Below are 18,843 nucleotides of genomic sequence, written 5' to 3'. Positions count from 1 at the left end.
CAAGATCTTTAACTCCTCACCGCCACCTGCCTTCTCTTTATCTCAGGTTGTTTCCTCTTCCCAGATGCACACACATGCATGTACAATGCATGCACACCTTGTCTCATTTTCTCTCCCTGTCTCATTGTTTACAGGTGATATTAAGCCCCTCCCCTACCCCATTATGTCTTCCACACTGCCTGTCTCTCATGTGCCACAGCACTCTTGTTTTTACTTGCATCTTGAGTAAATGGCTATCATTTTTCTGTGGTCACCTATTCAATTGTAGGTATGGATGATTGTTTATATAACTGTACACATATACCTAACTGTGCAGAAGTAGACTGTATTGACCTACCTCAGTTAATCTCAGCATTAAACTTCCTCTCCAACCTTATCAAATAAAGGAGAAGACAATATGTATATATACATATGACTGCTATTAGTGGTCCAAATTCTGATATCCCACGATGGAAATCAGTCAACGGATGTCAGAAACCATGGTTCAAACCTCCACTGTGAAAGCCCCCACCCGTGTTTTATATGTCCCTCACCACTTTGGAGTATGTGCTTTGTAAAGGACGAGGTACCCCCTGCCCTGGTATCGCCCCTGAGCAACATAGTACCTACTTTATCAAGGGGCCCAAACATTTTTATAAGAAGCAACTGGACAGTTGGTTTTTTATTTAAACACACACACAAAACCAAAACCGACTTCCTTTTTATCTTTCTTTCTTTTTTTTTTTTTTAGTGTGGGAACTTTACTCTGGGCCCAGTTTTCTTTAGATTTCTAAGACTAAAATATACATGACTTCATCATCACTAGAATTCCTAGATAAAAAGATCATTCAGGATGGCTGGAAGTACACAAACTTGAATGTTTTAGAAGCTCAGTTATAGAATGTCTTTTGCTATTTTGTTCATACCAAAACTTTTAGAAATTAGCTTACAAAACCCTGGAAAAAGCTAGAGCACTCTATGTGGTGTGTGAAGAATGTTATATTTTTTCCCCAAAGAGCTCTGTTTTCTGATAGAATATTTCCAAGTAAGTAAAACATTAAGAACAACTCGATGAAGAGAGAAATGGTAAAAAGAACATTTTTATTATAAATTTAAAGATATGAAATAATAATTATAAAATGTCATATAAGTATATATTTTAGTCAAAATGTAGTTTATTTAAAATAAATATTTAAAACATTTTCCTTAAGGTATCATAGATAGAGTTACTGAAATACCAGAAAAATTTAACAATATAATAAAGCCAAGTGAGGCAAGAAAAATAAAATCAACTGGAAACTATTGGTTTTGGGGAACTGCATAAATACATCATGATGTAAACACGAACAAAATTTAAAATCAGGAAAATTTTAACTAGTTGATTGAGCATAGCAAAAGAATTCATTTGACTTTGTAGCTAGGAAGCTTATCCTTGTAGCTTAGGAGTAGCAGCATTATATCCTTACAAAAGAAGTATAACTTTAACAAACAATTTGGCTGGCATTGAAGATCATTTGAGTAGTCACAATAATGCTAAGACTATTGAAAGCATACTGTCACGCGTTAAGAAGATAACTCCTGGAAGAATTAAAAACAGAAACAGTTAAAAGTAAAAAGAGACAGAATATACTATTGTTATTGTATACATATATTTTTATTTAATTTTTTAAAACTCTCCCTTAATATTTTGCATTTTGGCTGTTTAAAATGATTGGCATTGAAAAAATGTTCTAAAACAAAAGGTTTGGAATAAAATTATATTCTCAGTCATACATTTTGAGTTGCATTAATGATTCCCTAACCATTTACAGTTTTTCTAATTGAGGCCCAGGAAGTAGCCTAACAATACCAGCATTATCTATGATTAGGAAAAACAGCTAAGAAGCACTGGCTCCCATTTGCTTTCGATATTAACCATATGGCACCAATAAATGATATTAAACTGCTTCAAAGAAAAGTTAAAAGTACAAGTTTCCCTACCCCTGCTGAGTTTGCTATTAGTTTTATGTTTTGGGTGCTCTGTCTTACAATATTTTGCTTTCTTGTTTTTACTACTGTTTAGTTAATAAGAAGTCATAGGAAGTTATCATAGATGTTAAGTGTAAATGAGTTAGAAAGGAATAAGTGGTTTCAAAAGTTGAGGAGTATTACAATTTTTACTTTAGAAATGATTAGTAGACATGTTCAGCAGCTGAAGATAAATATAGGCTCACTAAAATCCATCAAGTTATATTTGACTCAGCTACTTGGGAGGGTGAGAGGCAGGAGGATCGCTTGAGCCCAGCATTTCATGGCTGTCGTGCACCACGATCACACCTGCAAACAACCAGTGCACTCCAGCCCTGGAAACATAGTGAGACCCATCTCTTAAAGAGAGAAAAAAAAAAAAAGGTGACTCAATTTGAGCTTTATTCTTCTAAAGAGATTTATATTTAATCATGGAATTCTCTTGGAATACTGAACTTCTTAAAACCTTTGTTTTTTCCAGTTTACTAAAGCAGTGAAGCATTTTGGGGAAGAGGCTGGCAAAATACAGCCGGATGAGTTCTTTGGCATTTTTGATCAGTTTCTTCAAGCTGTGTCAGAAGCCAAACAAGAGAATGAAAACATGAGAAGGAAGAAGGAAGAAGAGGAGCGTCGAGCTCGCATGGAAGCTCAGGCAAGAGGATGACTAATTGGCTAGTTCCTCCTCCAGGAAGTTCTACGGCTGCAACCCAGCCAAGGGGTTTTAGATACACTGTGATGTGCTGGCAAGGAGGGAGGTATCAGTGTACTCTCTAGAATGCTGCTGGAAGTTTAAAGTAGTAGCAAGTTCCTCTTGGCCAATTTGACATTATATATCCAAAGCCTTTAAAAATATATTCACATCCTTTAATCTGGAATTCCATTTCTGAAAAATTATTTTAAAGAAAGAATCATAAATTTGCACAGAGAGGGCAGCAATCTTTCTAATAGCCCCAAGCTGGATACAACCTAAATGTTTACCAATAGGGCATTAGTTCTAAATGACATAACAGCTACATAACGGAATATTTATATAGTCCTTAAAAGACACACCTTCAAAGAATATTTAATGATATAGGAAAGCTTACAAAATGATTTCTACATGAAATCTTTTTTTAATTTTTTTAATTTTTTTTAAATAAGCATAAATATGTATAGAAAATAACAGTGGTGGGATAACCCCTAATATTTCACAATGGTTATCTCTTGGTATTAGAATTAAAGATGTTTTCTTGCCCTGTTCCGTTTATCTGAATCATACAAATTTTCTATAATGTGTATGTATTATTTGGCTTTTAGTAACAGTAGTTCTTGTGCAGCAGGTTCCAGCATTCACGGTAGACACAAGCTAAGCCTTTGATGTAAGGAAGGCCTGATGACCATTTGCTTTAGTCTCTCTGTACCATAAAGAAACCAGTATTTGCGGTCTGTTTAATAGTGATAACGTTTTCCATTATAAAACCAGATTACCTCAGTTGCTCTCATTTTAACTAGAATATCATGAGGTTTACCTAGAACCTAGATGATGAGGGTCTAACCACAAAGCCGTGCTAATTTTTTGTCACTATTCATCACTTCCATGATGGAGACCTCATTTCCCAGTCACCCCTTTGTTGTGGCATCCAGGGAGTCAGCAACTGCAGACTGAGCAGAGCTGGGTGAGACCAGAGCATCACCATTTCGCAGAGTTCCTCTCCACTGAAAACAATGCAGTATGTTGCCGCTTCTCTAAAAGGTTTCTTTATATTTGCAGCTCAAAGAACAACGTGAAAGGGAACGTAAAATGAGAAAAGCAAAAGAGAACAGTGAAGAAAGCGGAGAGTTCGATGACCTTGTTTCAGCGTTACGCTCAGGAGAAGTCTTTGACAAAGACCTTTCCAAACTGAAACGGAATCGCAAACGCATTACCAACCAGATGACGGACAGCAGCCGAGAGAGACCAGTCACAAAACTTAATTTCTGATTTTCCATAAATACTTTTCTAGAAAGCTCATTAGTAGCCCTTTGAAGTGACTAGAACTTTTCATTACACTGCCTTGCAATCCAAACGGTGGCAATTTCTTCCCTCATCTGTGAGTGAATGTGTGTATGTAAATGTATGCGTGTGTATATATATGTATTAAAAAATGTACATAGAAGTCTGAGTGTTGTCTGGAGACCTATATGTATAGCTAAAACATTTTGTTAACGTATGTGCTCAGAAACCCTTCGTGTATGCATTCACATTGAGTGTGGCTCATTTTCTCTCCCTGAACACCGTGACTGTTCAGAAGCACAATACTATCTCCTGAAAGAGATGACAGAGACATTCCCTAGAGTATAAAAAAAAAAAAAAAGAAAAGGCTTGCAGAATATTTTATGGTTTCCAAGCTTGGTATACTCTGAAATTATTTTCATTGGTGGAACTGGAGTTGGAAAATTATAGATTTAAAATGGTTTTTGATAGTTGACAATGTGATGCTGGTGCATCGCATCAGTAATCGATAGGACCAGCTTAGAATTTCTGACGTTGGTGTGGGGATACAGTCTGTAAATGTTTATTAAGAACATCTTGCACACAATGTGAATTATGTAGAATGTCAATCAGAATTTTTCTGTATATTTAAAACTTGGACATCGATTTTTTTTCCCCTAATTTCATCGAGTTCTCTGCCAAGTACTCTTGATGACTTCTTTAAATTGCTTTTAGAAAGAACACTATTTTCATGCAATCCACGCTCTTGTTAAAGAAAAAGATTACCAGAATGTGCTTCTTGTTCTAACAATATAGATATATAAACCTTAAAAATAAAATATCCCACCCAAGACTTAAAGGTAGAATTCTCTGAAGGGATAAAGATTCTTTAAAAACATTTTTTTAATGGGGTGCCTTTTTGTTGTTGTTGTATTTTCTATTTTCTGTTTTGTAGGACAAGCTGCATCTTCTGTAAATATAGGTCTGGACTAAACGACACTTACAGAATGCACAAAATGTCAACAATGTCAGCAGATATGCCCAGATCTATTTATCTTTAAGTATATTTGAAGTGGTTTGTTGTTTATATGTTGTCATTTTAAATTGTGTGTCAGTAAAGCTACCTGTAAAATTTCAGTCCAAAAAATAAAGCTCTCAGGGAGAAATAAATAAAAACAATGAACATTAGAAAATAAAATATAGATGCTTACCATAACCTACCAACTCTTAATATCCTTAAATTATATATAAAGAGGACTGTTACTTTTTTTTTTTTTTTTTTTTGCTTTGCTTTATTTATTTTTAGTTGGGGGGGGTCTAATGTTTTTTCTTTTTCTTTCCATCAATCCTGTTGTGGTTGGGTTTCCTGTGGAGAGAGTAGTTTGTCCTGTTGCACTAGATTATTTACTCACTAAATTGAGTTTTTCAATTAACAAATATTTATTAAGCACTTACTGTGTACCAGGCATAGTAGGGCTACAATGGTAAGCAAGACAGAGTCCCTGCCCCCATAGAGCTTATGCTGTAATGGGGATATTAAGGGATGAATAGAATACCAATGTGCGCACTGTACAGGAATCATGCTATTTAAAAATAATTTGTATAAACTATAATGCTTAGTGCAGATGGCAAGGTATCTGTGCTAAGTGAAAGCTGTGAAATAGTGCTCTAAGAGTTGTCAAGAGCTGTGGTTTTACATTTTGTTTCTCATTGCAAACGTAGTGACTTTCTACACATTATATGGACATAAACGACTCCTAGCAAATAAAACGGTCATAGATACAAAGCAGAGGTCGCGCTCCCCCAGCTCCTGGTTAACCGAGGTCTGCACGTCCACCACGTTAAAGGTGCAGACAGAGACTTGGCTCAAAAAGGCTTAGAGATGAGGAGTGGGATATAATGATGGTTTTGTCTATTCCTTAACTAAAGTGCCTCTATGTATATTCTTTTCTACTTCAAGCAGGAGAAATTTGGTCTGGCTCAATTTTGAAACTGTATTTTGAAAATGGCTTTGTCTTACAGTTTAAGGAATAGACTGTGGAGGAAGAGTCACGTAAAGGAGCAAGTTTGTGTAGCATGTCCCTCTTGCCCTTCTTAAATCATCCTCTTTTTGATACGGCCATCCTGGTAGGCCTCCTTTGCCATGTCCACGTTTGGTTCCTTTCCCTGAAAACTGTGTGCAGGTAATTCCGTGTGCCATTGTTGAGAAGAAAAAAACAAAAAAAAAAACAACAAAAAAAAACTACTTTTAGATTGGTGCTGGTGTAAGTAGCCACTTTTCTCTCTTGGGTGTGTATTTTAAAGTTTTGTGTTTGTTTTTTTAAATTAATGCCAAAAAGAAAAAGCATTATAATTTGTAAACTTAATTATATGTCTTGTATCTTATTAGTTTAGTAGTTGGAACCACTTAGTCTTTAGGTGCAAGACTGTTGTTAGATAGTACCGAGAAAAAAGATGTTGTATGTGTTATGAGACTGTACATTTTTTTAAAAATAGCAATATGCAATAAAGAGATGAATTCATTGGGTGTACATATATTCTTTTTGTGAACATCATCAGGCTTCTTGGAACTTTCCACCATTGAATTTAAATATTGCAGATTGTTCACTAAATCAGAAATATATACATATTTTTAAATTTGTATATGCTGGACCTAGAAGGCTACCATATGCCACCTCTTTCTATACTTGGTTTATGTATTAGTTATACAGTTTTGTGTTACATATGGTAGAGCTACTAGTGAAATTATTCAACTAGAGCCTACAAAAGAATCTCTGGTCTCCAGAATCAAAACCCTTTTCATTTTGAAGCATTTCCTTTTTAAAAATTAATTTTTGTCATAGGTCAACATGGGAAGTGTCACCCATACAGATTAAGAAATGTGTTTTGTAAATATCCTCTGAAAGTTGAAGGCTTCCCCTTGTCCTACATCTCTGGCTGCCTAGCCACCCTCTACCCAGTTTAAGGTCAGGCTGAAAACAAACGATCCCAGGGGTTGATAGACTCCCTAAGGGCTCCAACACTAATTCTTCTGGTCTTGGGAATGGACTCATGATCTTGTAACTGCTGACCATCTTGTTTTTCATCCTGTCAGTGGATAACTGTATCCAAAGGCTACAGTGTTCTCTGAAGCTGACATTCAGATAGAGAGACTCTTCTATGTGTTAGGCAAATGTTATATTCCATCCTACAAAATAAATAACCATTGCCTATGTTACATTTGAGTGTGGAGCTATGTACAGAACCCCCAGACCCTCAATTACCCTTGGTGTATTGATAGAGGAGGGGAGAACATGAAATTTTCAGATCATCACACTTGAGTGTCTTCAGTTTTCCCCAAAAAACTCATCACTGGAGGAAATGTGCTTTTCACCACAGGTGGGGCGAGGGGGAGGTCTAAGCTATGTGATCTATCCAGAACTTTGCCCCTTTTCTGTAACTTAATATGGGTTTCTGTGAGACAAAGGGACAATCTTTATAAAACTAGTTTAGACACAACGACAGGGATACATTCTGAGAAATTCCATCATTAGGTAATTCATCATTGTGTGAACATCATAGAGTGTACAGACCTAGATGGTATAGCCTGGTGTTCCTAGGCTACAAACCTGTACAGCATGTTACAGTAGGCAATTGAATACAGTAGGCAATTGTAACACAATGGTAAGTATTTGTGTATCTAAACATACCTAAGTAGAGAAAAAATGAACTAAAAATACCATATAAAAGATAAAAACTGCTATACCTGTATAGGGCACTTAACCATGAATGGAGCTTGCAGGACAGGAAGTTGCTCTGGGTGAGTGAGTGGTGAGTGAATGTGAAGGCCTAGCACATTACTGTTCTCTACTGTAGACTTTATAAACACTGTACACTTAGGCTACACTAAATTTATTTAAAAATGTAATCTAAGCTTACTGTAACACTTTTTTACTTTATAAACTTTGTAAGTTAACTTTTTTCTCAGTAATTGCATTATTAACTTTTGACATATAGTAATACTTAGTTTGAACACATACAGTTTTACAAAAACTTTATATCATTTTATAAGAATTTTTCAATTTTTAATTTTTTTACTTTTTTAAATTTTTTTGTCAAAAACTAAGACACAAACACACATTAGTTTAGGCCTACACAGAGTCCGGATCATCAATATGACTGTCTTCACATCCACACCTTGTTCCACTGGAAGGTCTTCAGGGGCAGTAACACGTATGGAGCTGTTGTCTCCTATGATAACAAAGCTTTCTTCTGGAATACCTCCTGAAGGACCTGCCTGAGGCTGTTTCACAGTTAATTTTTTTTTTAAGAGACAGAGTCTTGCTCTGTCGCCCAGGCTGGAGTGCAGTTGTGCAATCATAGCATACTGCAGCCTTGAATCCTGGGCTCAAGTGATCCTCCCACCTCAGCCTCCTAAATAGCTGGCACTGCAGGGCCATGCTACCATGCCCAGCTAAGTTTTTTATTTTTTTGTAGAGGTGGGGTCTCACTCTGTTGCCCAGGCTGGTCTCAAACTCCTGGCCTCAAATGATCTTCCTTCCTCGGCCTCTCAAATTGCTGGGATTACAGGTGTCAGCCACCACATCCAACCAACTTTGTTTTAATAAGTAAAAGAAGTATACTCTGAAATAACAATAAAATGTATTATAAATACATAAGCCAGCAACATAGTCATTATTATCAAGTATTATGTACTGTACACAAGTGTATGTACAATATTTTTATATGACTGGCAGCACAGTAGGTTTGTTTATGCCAGCATCATCACAAACACGTGAGTAATGCATTGTACTATGACCTTATGACACCTAGAACACAAGTGATAGGGAATTTTTCAGTTCCATTATAATTGTATGGGACCACCATGGTGTATGTGGTTCGTGGTTACCAGAACATCATCATGTGGTGCATGACTGTTCAAAAGGCTGAGGTCTGGAAGGGAAAACTTTCTGTGAGACTTTTTTTTTTTTAATAATATCAGCTGTTTCCTATCAAGTGGAAAACCTAAATTAAGAACTCCCAAGGCTTAACAGCTACTTGATATCATTAGTTCCATAAACACTAGCTTTGAGAACTATTGGACTGTGTGTGGAGAGATTTAGAGTCAGGGGTGTACAGCTTCTTGCACGGGGTCATGTATAAACCATCACTACATTGAGTTATGTGTTCATTTTCTATGTGTGGTCTTTATGTTGTTTGAAGTCTCTATGTCCCTATTGCCCCTGTTAATGTGAACTCTACACAAGTCTAAAAACCTATTGAGTCCATAATTAAGAGATGACTTAATACCTATGAATTCTTTATCTTGGAGAAAGTTTGCGGCCTATGGAGGAAACAGTTTCTTGTTTAAAAGGATTTAGTGTTTTCCATAGCAAATACCAATCAGAATTATTTTTTATCTGGCTCATGGGGAACATATCAGACCTGCCCTTTAGTCTCTTCCCTGACATGCTTTTATCTACTGCAATCAACTGTGTGTTTCCATGGTATCAAACAAACAACATGAGCACAGGATTGCACACCAGGGTTTTCAGACAAAGGAGATCCTTATTTTTATCAAACCTTGATGTTTTTTCCCCCCCTCCATGGGAAAAAGAAAGGTTCCTAAGTACGATTTTTTCCATATTCTTTGAATAAAGCATTTGTTTGCTCTGCTTTTTGGTTTCTTTTGCTGAGGGGAGGAAGAAAAAAAACAGTTCTCTGGTACCGAACTTAAGTACCATCCTCCTGTCCATTTACGCCCGTTATGGTCATGTGGGGACATTTCTGTGGGGCAAAAGAATCTGCAATCCCTCATGTGATAGCGTTTCTTGTTAATGTTCTCACCCCCACCTCCACTGTACAGAAACCTTCCTAGCTTTAATCAGATTGTGAGCTGCCCTGACTCTTCTAGGATGGGAGGGGGCACCCTAAGAGGAGGTGATTGCGATGTTGAGCAATGACTCAGGAAGACAAACACAGGGGGGAAGGAGTGACTACAGCAGCTTAAACAAGAAAAATCAAGTTGCAGGCTACAAGGTTAATACACAGAAGTTAATTGCTTTCCTATATGCCAGCAATGAGCAAGAAGAATTTGAAATTAAAAACACAGTATCATTCACATTAGCACCACCAAACATGAAATACTTAGAAATAAGTCTAACAATATGCAAGATCTATGTGAGGAAAACCACAAAACACTGATAAAAGAAATCAATGAAGAACCAAATTAATGGTGAGACAGTCCATGTTCATGAGTAGGAAGACTCAATTATTGTCAAGATCTTCCCAAATTGATCTATAGATTCAATGCAACCCCAATCAAAATCCCAGCAAGTTGTTTTGTTTTTATTGACAAACTGATTCTAAAGTTTATATGAAGAGGCAAAAGACCCAGAAGAGTCACCACAATATTGAAGGAGAAGAACGAAGTTGGAGGACTGACATTACCCAACTTCTAAACATAATCTAAAGCTACAGTGATCAAGACAGGATGGTACTGGTGAAAGAACAAATTAAATTAGTGAAATAGAGAGCCCAGAAATAGAACCACACAGATAGAGCCAACTGATCATTGACAAAGGAGCAAAGGCAATACAATAGAGCAAAATATGATACTGGTACAACAGGACATCCACATGCAAAACAAAAAAAAAAAAAGCTAGGCAGAGACTTCATACTCTTTAAACAAAATTAAGTCAAAATGAATCACAGATTTTTAAATGTAAAATACAAAATGATAAAACCCCTAGAGATAAGATACAGAAAATCTAGATGACCTTAGGTTTGGCAATTACTTTTTAGATGCAACTCCAAAGACATAATGAAAGAAAGAATTAATAATCTGGACTTAATTAAAATTAAAAATTTATGCTCCATGAAGGGGATGATAAAGAGAATAATAAGACAAGCCACAGACTGGGAGAAAATATTTGCTAAGACATATCAGATGTAAAGGACTGTTATTCAAAGTGTACAGAGACCTCTTAAAACTCAACAGCGAGAATACAAACAACCTGATTAAAAAATGAGCCCAAAATCTTAATAGACACCTCACCAAAGAAGATATACAGATAGCAAATAAATATATGAGAAAGTTCCCCACATCATATGTCATCAGGGAAATGCAAATTACATACACTACACACCTATTAGAATGGCCAAAATCCAGAACGATGACAACACCAAATGCTGGCGAGGATGTGGAGCAACAGGAACTCTCATTCATTGCTCATGGGAGTTCAAACTGGTACAGCCACTTTGGAAGGCAGTTTGAAAGTTTCTCACCAAATTAAACAGACTCTTACCATACAATCCAGCAATTTATATAAATGAGTTGAAAACTTACATCCACACAAAAATGTGCATACAGATGTTTATAGCAGCTTTATTCATAATTGACAAAACTTGGAAGTAACCAAGATGTCCTTCAGTAAGTGAACTGATAAATAAATTGTGGTACATCCAGACAATGGAATATTATTTAGTGCTAAAAAGAAAGGAGCCATCAAGCCATGAAAAGACATGGAGGAATCTCAAATGCATATTACTAAGTGAAAGAAGCCAATCTGGAAAGGCCACGTTCTGTATGGTTTCAGTTATATGACATTCTGGAAAAGGCAAAACTATGGAGGCAATAAAGAGATCAGTGGTTGCCAAGGGTCATGGAGAGGAAGGAATGAACAGGAAGAGCACAGAGGGTTTTTAGGGCAGTGAAACCTCTGTGGGATGTTATAATGGTGGATACATGTTGTTATATTAATGCATTTGTCCAAACCCATAAAATATAAAATGGCAAAAATTAACCCTAATGTAAACTATGAACTCTGGGTGATAATGATGTGTCAATGTGGGCTCATCAATTGGAACAAATGTGTCACTCTGGGCGTGGGGTAATGATGATGGGAGAGGCTGTACATGTGCAGGGGCACCAGGGGTATAAGGGAAATCTCTGTACCTTCTGTTCAATTTTTCTGTGACCTCAAAAGTGCTCTAAAATATAAAATGTACTTTAAAAAAAAAGTCCCTATATACATGGCCAAGAAACTTCCCCAACAAATTAGGCCAAGACATCCTGCTCCTTTGCACATACCCACCACCACTCCCCACTCAGGTAAACTCCCTTTGGTAACTTTTCATGCCCTTTTGACTTCCCTAGTTTATTTATATGTGGATATATCGCAACAAAACGGCCCAGTGGGGTGGATTTTCATAATACTTCCTTGGACTTTCCTTCAGACTTTCACCATTCCAGACTTCAGGCCAGCCCCCGAAACCTCCTGATTAACTCACTTAGGTTAATAGGAGCTTCGTGTCCATTTCTTAACTGTTTACTTTAGAAGCCAGAGGGTAGAAATAACAGAAAGTGCTAGTCTCTAGTGAGCTAGGCACTCTTGGGCAGTTCAGGCTATAAGCCTTTTGGATTTCCAGTTTAAGAAGGTTTTTGCAAGCCAGCTGTCATTAGACCTTCTGTTCTTTGCCCTCTTCCCTCCCGCCTTTCCTTCCTTCCCTCCAACCAGATTCATTAGTTACTCCACTATCAGAAGGTCTCATTAGGAATTCTCTTAAAATGCCATTTGCAGAAAACAGTTCTCTCCTATTGCCTTGAATGTGAGCTATTTGACCCCGAAGAGCAGCAGCTGTTCAGTGACCTGACACTTTTATAGCTGGCGCGTTCACACCAAAAGCATGACCTTCCAACGTCTGCTAGAGGCACTGCCAGGAGTGGGGCCACACAGCCCTATCTCACCCACTCACTGCCAAAGGATTAATGCAACAGGGAAGGGACCCTCTATCACATGATCTGGAGAAGTGACGCTTCTAGGACAATTGGCATTGACTTTTCCCTCACTAGACTGTGGCAAAGGAAACCCCGACCAAATCCTGAAACTACCTGCATTTAAGAAAGTACACACCACCAAAGACCACTCCCAAATTCCCACCTGCCTGTTCTGTTCCCTTGCACCAACATCTTAGACAACACACTAGGACTCAAGAACTCTGAGTTCCAGATTTGTCTCTATTGCTGTCAGACGTGAGTGGTGACCCTAGGTCAGTCTCCCGAACACCTTCGCTTCCCATCGTGGAAGTTGGACAGAGCGGTTCTAAAACTTCACTTTGTAGGATGCTGCAGTCCTGCCTCTGAGGCTTCCAGTCCCTGTGTGCTGGGAATTCACTGCAGCCAACTTACTAACCAGAATTAAACAAACTGTTCTGATCACACTGTTTATCAGCCCCAGCCAAGGACCCGGGCTTCTTGCCCTAGCTTTTCGGGAAGGGGAAAGGTGGAAGGGCAATTGCTTAGAGCACATTACGTTTCATCAGTAATGAGGCTCATTCCGGGTTTCCTTTTACTAGGTAACTGTGGTAACGATGATCCTCAGGGCCCTATCTGGGTTGCACCCAAACCACATGCATTGATTTCATCATAAAATCAATGTCTATCATTAACCCAGCTTTTCCCCATAGAGGCCATTGTGGTGACCTAGGAAGAGTGTGGTTGGAAAAGGAGGAGAGAACAGATCAAACTAAACGGATGGGCCCACTGCTGTCTTCCCTGGAGGGGACACAGCTGGTGTGTGGTGTTCTCATGGACGCTGCATTTTAAGAGCAACACTGACAAGTGAAAATGCATGCTGACGAAGAGGAGGCTTATGAACTGACTCATAAGCATCCACTGACAAGAAAACTTTTAGCCTGCAAAATAAATTAAGAAGATATGACAGCTGGTCTCAAATATTTAAAGAGAGAGAAAACTTATTCTGTATTTCCCCAAAAGGCACAACCAGTGGGTGAAAGTCACCAACCAATTGATTTCATTTTTCTTAACCCACAGAGCACTTTCAAACTTCTAACACTCGCCAGCAATTGAAGAGACTGCCCCATAAGATACTGAGTGACCCCTTCCTTAGAGGTACTTGCACCTCTAGACTAGAGGCCCAAAGACTGGGCGACCATCACATCAGGGATCTTGTCCAAAGTTCAGGACTAAGTGGCAGTTTGGATAGATTATTTTTTTAGATTTTTATTTGAAAATAACTTCAAACTTACAAAAATTTGCAAAAATAAAAATAACACAAGGAACACTCCTTTCCCCAGATTCACTTATTGTTAAGTTTCACCCCATTTACTTCATCATTTGTTCTCTTGCTCTTTATGTGTATGTGTATAGACATTTTTTTTTTCTGAACCATTTGAGGGTAAATTCCATACATCATGGTGGTTCATTCCTCAACACTCGGGTGTGCCTTTCCTAATAATGGAGATATGCTCTTACATAACTTCAGTACACACATCAATTTCATAAATTTAAATTGAAATTTTTATCTAATCATCCCACTCATATTCCAATTTTGTCAGTTGATATAATAATTAATGCCCTTTATAACATTCCCCCCTCCAGAAAAAAATCTAACTGAAATCAGATATTGCATTTAATCGTCATATTTCCTTAGCCTCTTGTACTCCCTGGCCTTTCTTTGTTTTTTATAACATTGACATTTTTGAAAAACAGTCCTGTGGTAGGTGGGATAATGGCCCCCCAGTGGTGTCCATGTCCTGATCCCCAGAGCCTGTGAACACGTGACCTTGCACAGCGAAGGGGGCTTTGTAGGTGTGATTAAGTTAACGATCTTGAGATAGGAGGATGAATTAGCCTGGATTATCCAGGTGGTTCCAATATAATTGGAACCAAGGGTCCTCACAAGAAAGAGGAGCATGAGAGTCAGAGATTGAGATGTGAGCATGAGAGCAGAGGTCAGAGCAATGTGATTGCTGTCTTTGAAGACTGAAAAAGGTCCAGGAGCTATGAAATACAAGTCCCCTCGTCACCATTTTTTACCTCTAATTTTCCTTTTGTGTTTGTCTGATGCTTCTTTTTATTAGACTGAGGTTATGCATTCTCAGCAGGAATATGCACAGGTGGTATCAGGGGATCTCATCTGGAGACACAGTGTTCATCAGGCCTTCACAGGTGACATCATTTTGATCACTCAGTCAAGGTGTTGCCCAATTTTTTCTCTGCATAATTACAGGTTTTTTTTTTTTCCTCTCTTGCAATTACTAAATGGTCTGCTCATCATCTAAAATTTCCCCTGGATTTAGCAGCCACTATTTATTCTTGTCTGAACCAGTATTTAGTACGATGGTTGTAAAAGATAATTGTTCAACTCCGACACTCTGCACGATGACCAGTTTGTCCTCAGTATTCTACTGTAAGCAAGAGCCCTCCCACCTTCTCCATTAAATAATTAACCTGTTATCAGGATGGGCTCATGAATTCCCATTTTTTCCCCCAGCAGTTTATAATTTATAACTGTACTTAGTTATTTTTATGTCCAAATTGTTCCAGATTTGACCAGGAAGAGCCCTCTCGAGCTTGCTCCTGTGTCTATGTCATTTCGTAAAAAATGTATCTCCTAACTTTCTGGCATAACAAAAGTTTCCAGATTTATCTTATACCTACCCTGCCCCGGCCTCAGAGTCAACTATTTCTCCAAGAAACACTGATGCCTTTTGGTGGGAAATGGTATTAAAGAGCACCATTGACTTTGCTTCTAACCCTTTACATGGACAGAGTGAAGAAATGTATACATCTGTATATACACATAACACATAAAAACAAACACGTATGCATAAACACATATTTACGTGTGTGCAAAAACATGCACATACATGCACAAGTTTTAGAAGTGATGAGTTCACACCAATACCTCGAATTCTACTCCAACTCTACAGCACTCTTCCTTGCCTTCCCGTTTCGTATTCGTACGTCTCTTCTTTCACTGTGAGAACCCTAACTCCCAACTCATCAGCACATGTCCTCATTTGCCCAGTCCTATATTAAATCTAAGAGTTTTGAAAATTTCTGCTTATGTAACACTACTAAAAACTAACCTACTAAAAAGAGTTTGGAATTTATTCATACATCTTCCCCCTTCTATTCCCCTCCCCACATACCATTCTGTTCCAAAACGAGGGTTATATAATCAAAAACTGTGTTCATAAATGACTTGGATTGGTTCTTTCTTCTTTTTTTCTCCCCCTTCAGTACGGTCATAGTAACCGTATGAAATGCACTTAAATTCATTGGTTTCCATTTTCTTTCTGCTGCAGTTAGGTTTTTTCCCCTTTTTCATTCTTATTGATTTCATTTGATTTTTTGAATATGTAGGCCAGTAACATACAGTCATGCATCACTTAACAATGGGGATACGTTCCGAGAAATGCGTGATTACGCAATTTCATCCTGTGGGAACATCATAGAGTGAACTTACACAAGCCTAGATGGTGTGGCCTGTTATTGTATTACACACCTAGGATATATGGTATAGCTTATTGCTCCTAGGCTGCAAACCTATACAGCATGTTTCTGTACTGAATAGTGTAGGCAATTATGACATGATTGTCATTATTTGTATATCTAATATACCTAAGCATAGAAAAGGTACAGTAATATGAAATAATATGATATGAAAGATGGTACATCTGTATAGGACACTTACCATGAATGGAGCTTGCAGGACTGGAAGATGATCTGGGTGAGTCAGTGAGTGAGTGGTGAGTGAATATGAAGGTCTAGGACATTACTGTACACTACTGTAGACTTTACAAACACAGTACACTTAGGTTACAATAAATTTATAAAAACTAAAATAATTGCGCACTATGTTACAATGGCTACAATGTCACTAGGTGATAGGAGTTTTTCAGCTCCATTATAATCTTATGGGACCACAGTCATATATATAGTCCCCTGTTAACCAAAGTATCATTATGCAGAGTCAAAACTATATGCAAAGGTATATTCAGAGGACCGTCATGACTTCTTGTATCCCTTCCCCTCCATCACCCCACCCCATCTACCTGTGAGTAACCAACTTCAGTATCTTCTAGTTTATCTTTCCTCTGCTCCTTGGGTAATGATAAATTAATTAATTAATATTTAATTATTTTTCTTTTTTGCACAAAAGGGGAGCAACAAGTGGGAGCATCATAACTGACGTGCAAAGGGAAAGCGCATCTTCTGAAGAGTGTCTGCCACAGGAAATAGAAGCAAATTCTGGAAAGCTTCCGTGTTGCATTCTTTTGAAATTCAAGTAAACATGAGCTCTATAAAATTAGAAGAAATATAAGGGAACATGAGGAATAAAAATGGATCTAGATGAAAGGTGACTAGACATAAAAGCTGCTGATAAAAAGAAGAAAATATTGTGAAATCCAAACAATGGAATTAAATTCTGCTTTGGAAGTGGAAAAGAACATAACTAAGCAGGTTAAGGGAAGTATATATTAAAATAGTTTTAGAGAATGCTTAGGAAAAGGATGAATAGGTAAACATGACAGGAAAGGGAGACTACATATAAGAGTAAGTGGAAATGGAAATGGAAATCCAAATTAGAAGTAATTAGTATCCTTGAAGGAGAACCAAAGTTGAATAGAACTAAGGTATTAATCAAAGCTATAATAGTAACAAAGTGAAGTCTATTTTATTTTCCTCTTGCTGCTGTAACAAATCACTACAAATGTAGTGGTTTAAACATTACACATTCATTATCTTAGTGTTCTGTAAGTAAGAAGTCTGATTTAACCAGGCTGCTAGCAAGGCTGTATTCCTTTCTGGAAGTTCTAGAGAAGAATCTGTTTCCTTGCCTGGTCCAGCTTTCCCAGGCTTGTGAGCCCCTATCCCAATTTTCAAAGTCACCAATGGCCGGTTGAACCCTTCTCACACTGCATCTCTCTGACCACAGCCAGGAAAAGGCCTCCACTTTTGAAGACTCATGTCATTAGATTGGATCCACCTAATAATCTAGTAAAATATCCCCATCTCAAAGTCCTAACCTTAAATAATACCTACAAAGTCCTTTTAGCCATGTAAATAGCATATGCACAGGTTCCGGGCATGGGGGCATGGATATCTTTAGAGGCCATTATTCTTCCTACTGGAGAGTCAAAGACAGACCTAAACTTGTAAATAAAAGAAAATATCTCTGAGGTCTAGGTAAAATTAATAAAAAGAAATCAAGACCTTTGTGCATATGTTATTTTAATTTCATAAAGCTTAGAGGTGGTAATCTGGTTCAAGAGAGAAAAGGGGGAAGAGAGACTGTCATCAGGCTTAGAGGACTTGTCTTTCTGATGTGTCGATGTATCCAGTGGTTCTCATTTCATAAATCAACAGTCCCCACTTCATCAGAGTAAAAGCCAAAGGCTTTACAACGACTAACAAGTTCCCACACATGTGAGTCCCCTGCTCCATCCCTCTCTCAATTCATCCCTGAGTCTTTCGTGTTCAGCTGGTGGCCTCCCTGCTGTATCTTGAACATAAGTACCTCGGAGCTTTTGCACTGGCTGTTCCCTTAGACAGTCATGCTCTTCCCCTTGGTATCCACGTGACTCTCCTCTTTACCCTCTTTCTGATTTTTACCCAAATGTCCCTTCTCAGGGGGGTGAGGGGGGGCGGCCACCCTGCTTGACCACCCTACTTAAAGTTTCCCTGAGCCCACAATCCCAATATCTTTCATCCAGCTCTACTTTGCTATAGCACTACCACTTTCTAACACACTAGCATAACTTATTTATATATTTTGTGTAGTGTCAGTCCTCTCCAATTCCACACTAAGAGTATAAGATCCACAAGAACAGGGGTTCTTATCTATTTCGTTCACTGGAATATTCAGTATCTGGAAGAAATACCCACTAAGTATGGTTCCTCAGCTCCTATGTGTGGAATGAATGAACAAATACATGAATAAAGAGCAAGCGCTGTAATTTTACTTAAATTGTTTAATATTCAGGATTGCTTATAGGAATTGACAAGTATTATGGAGCGGGGTAGTAAAGCCCCCAAACTGCCTCTTGATTCTTTCACTATAAGACATTTATAGGAGAGGGGAGGAATGGGGCGTGGGAGAGAGAGAGAGCAAGGT

The 18,843-nt window shown here is 37.9% G+C and overlaps 1 protein-coding gene across 1 annotated transcript in view; it reads left to right on the top strand.

The window, feature by feature from the left end:
- Window positions 1-6,468, top strand: part of DAAM1 (dishevelled associated activator of morphogenesis 1) — a 163,338-nt gene extending 156,870 nt beyond the window's left edge. Inside the window, exons 24-25 of the mRNA XM_045566390.1 lie at window positions 2,468-2,638; window positions 3,737-6,468. Of these exons, the coding sequence (XP_045422346.1) occupies window positions 2,468-2,638; window positions 3,737-3,946 (381 nt within the window). The 3' untranslated portion in view covers window positions 3,947-6,468. The remainder of the gene's footprint in view (window positions 1-2,467; window positions 2,639-3,736) is intronic.
- Window positions 6,469-18,843: the final 12,375 nt, after the last annotated feature.

This window comes from Lemur catta, chromosome 1, assembly GCF_020740605.2.
Source record: "Lemur catta isolate mLemCat1 chromosome 1, mLemCat1.pri, whole genome shotgun sequence".
In the NCBI taxonomy this organism is placed as follows: domain Eukaryota; kingdom Metazoa; phylum Chordata; class Mammalia; order Primates; family Lemuridae; genus Lemur; species Lemur catta.
The sequence above is the reverse complement of the archived record's forward strand: the minus strand, read 5'-3'. Positions and strand labels throughout refer to the sequence as shown.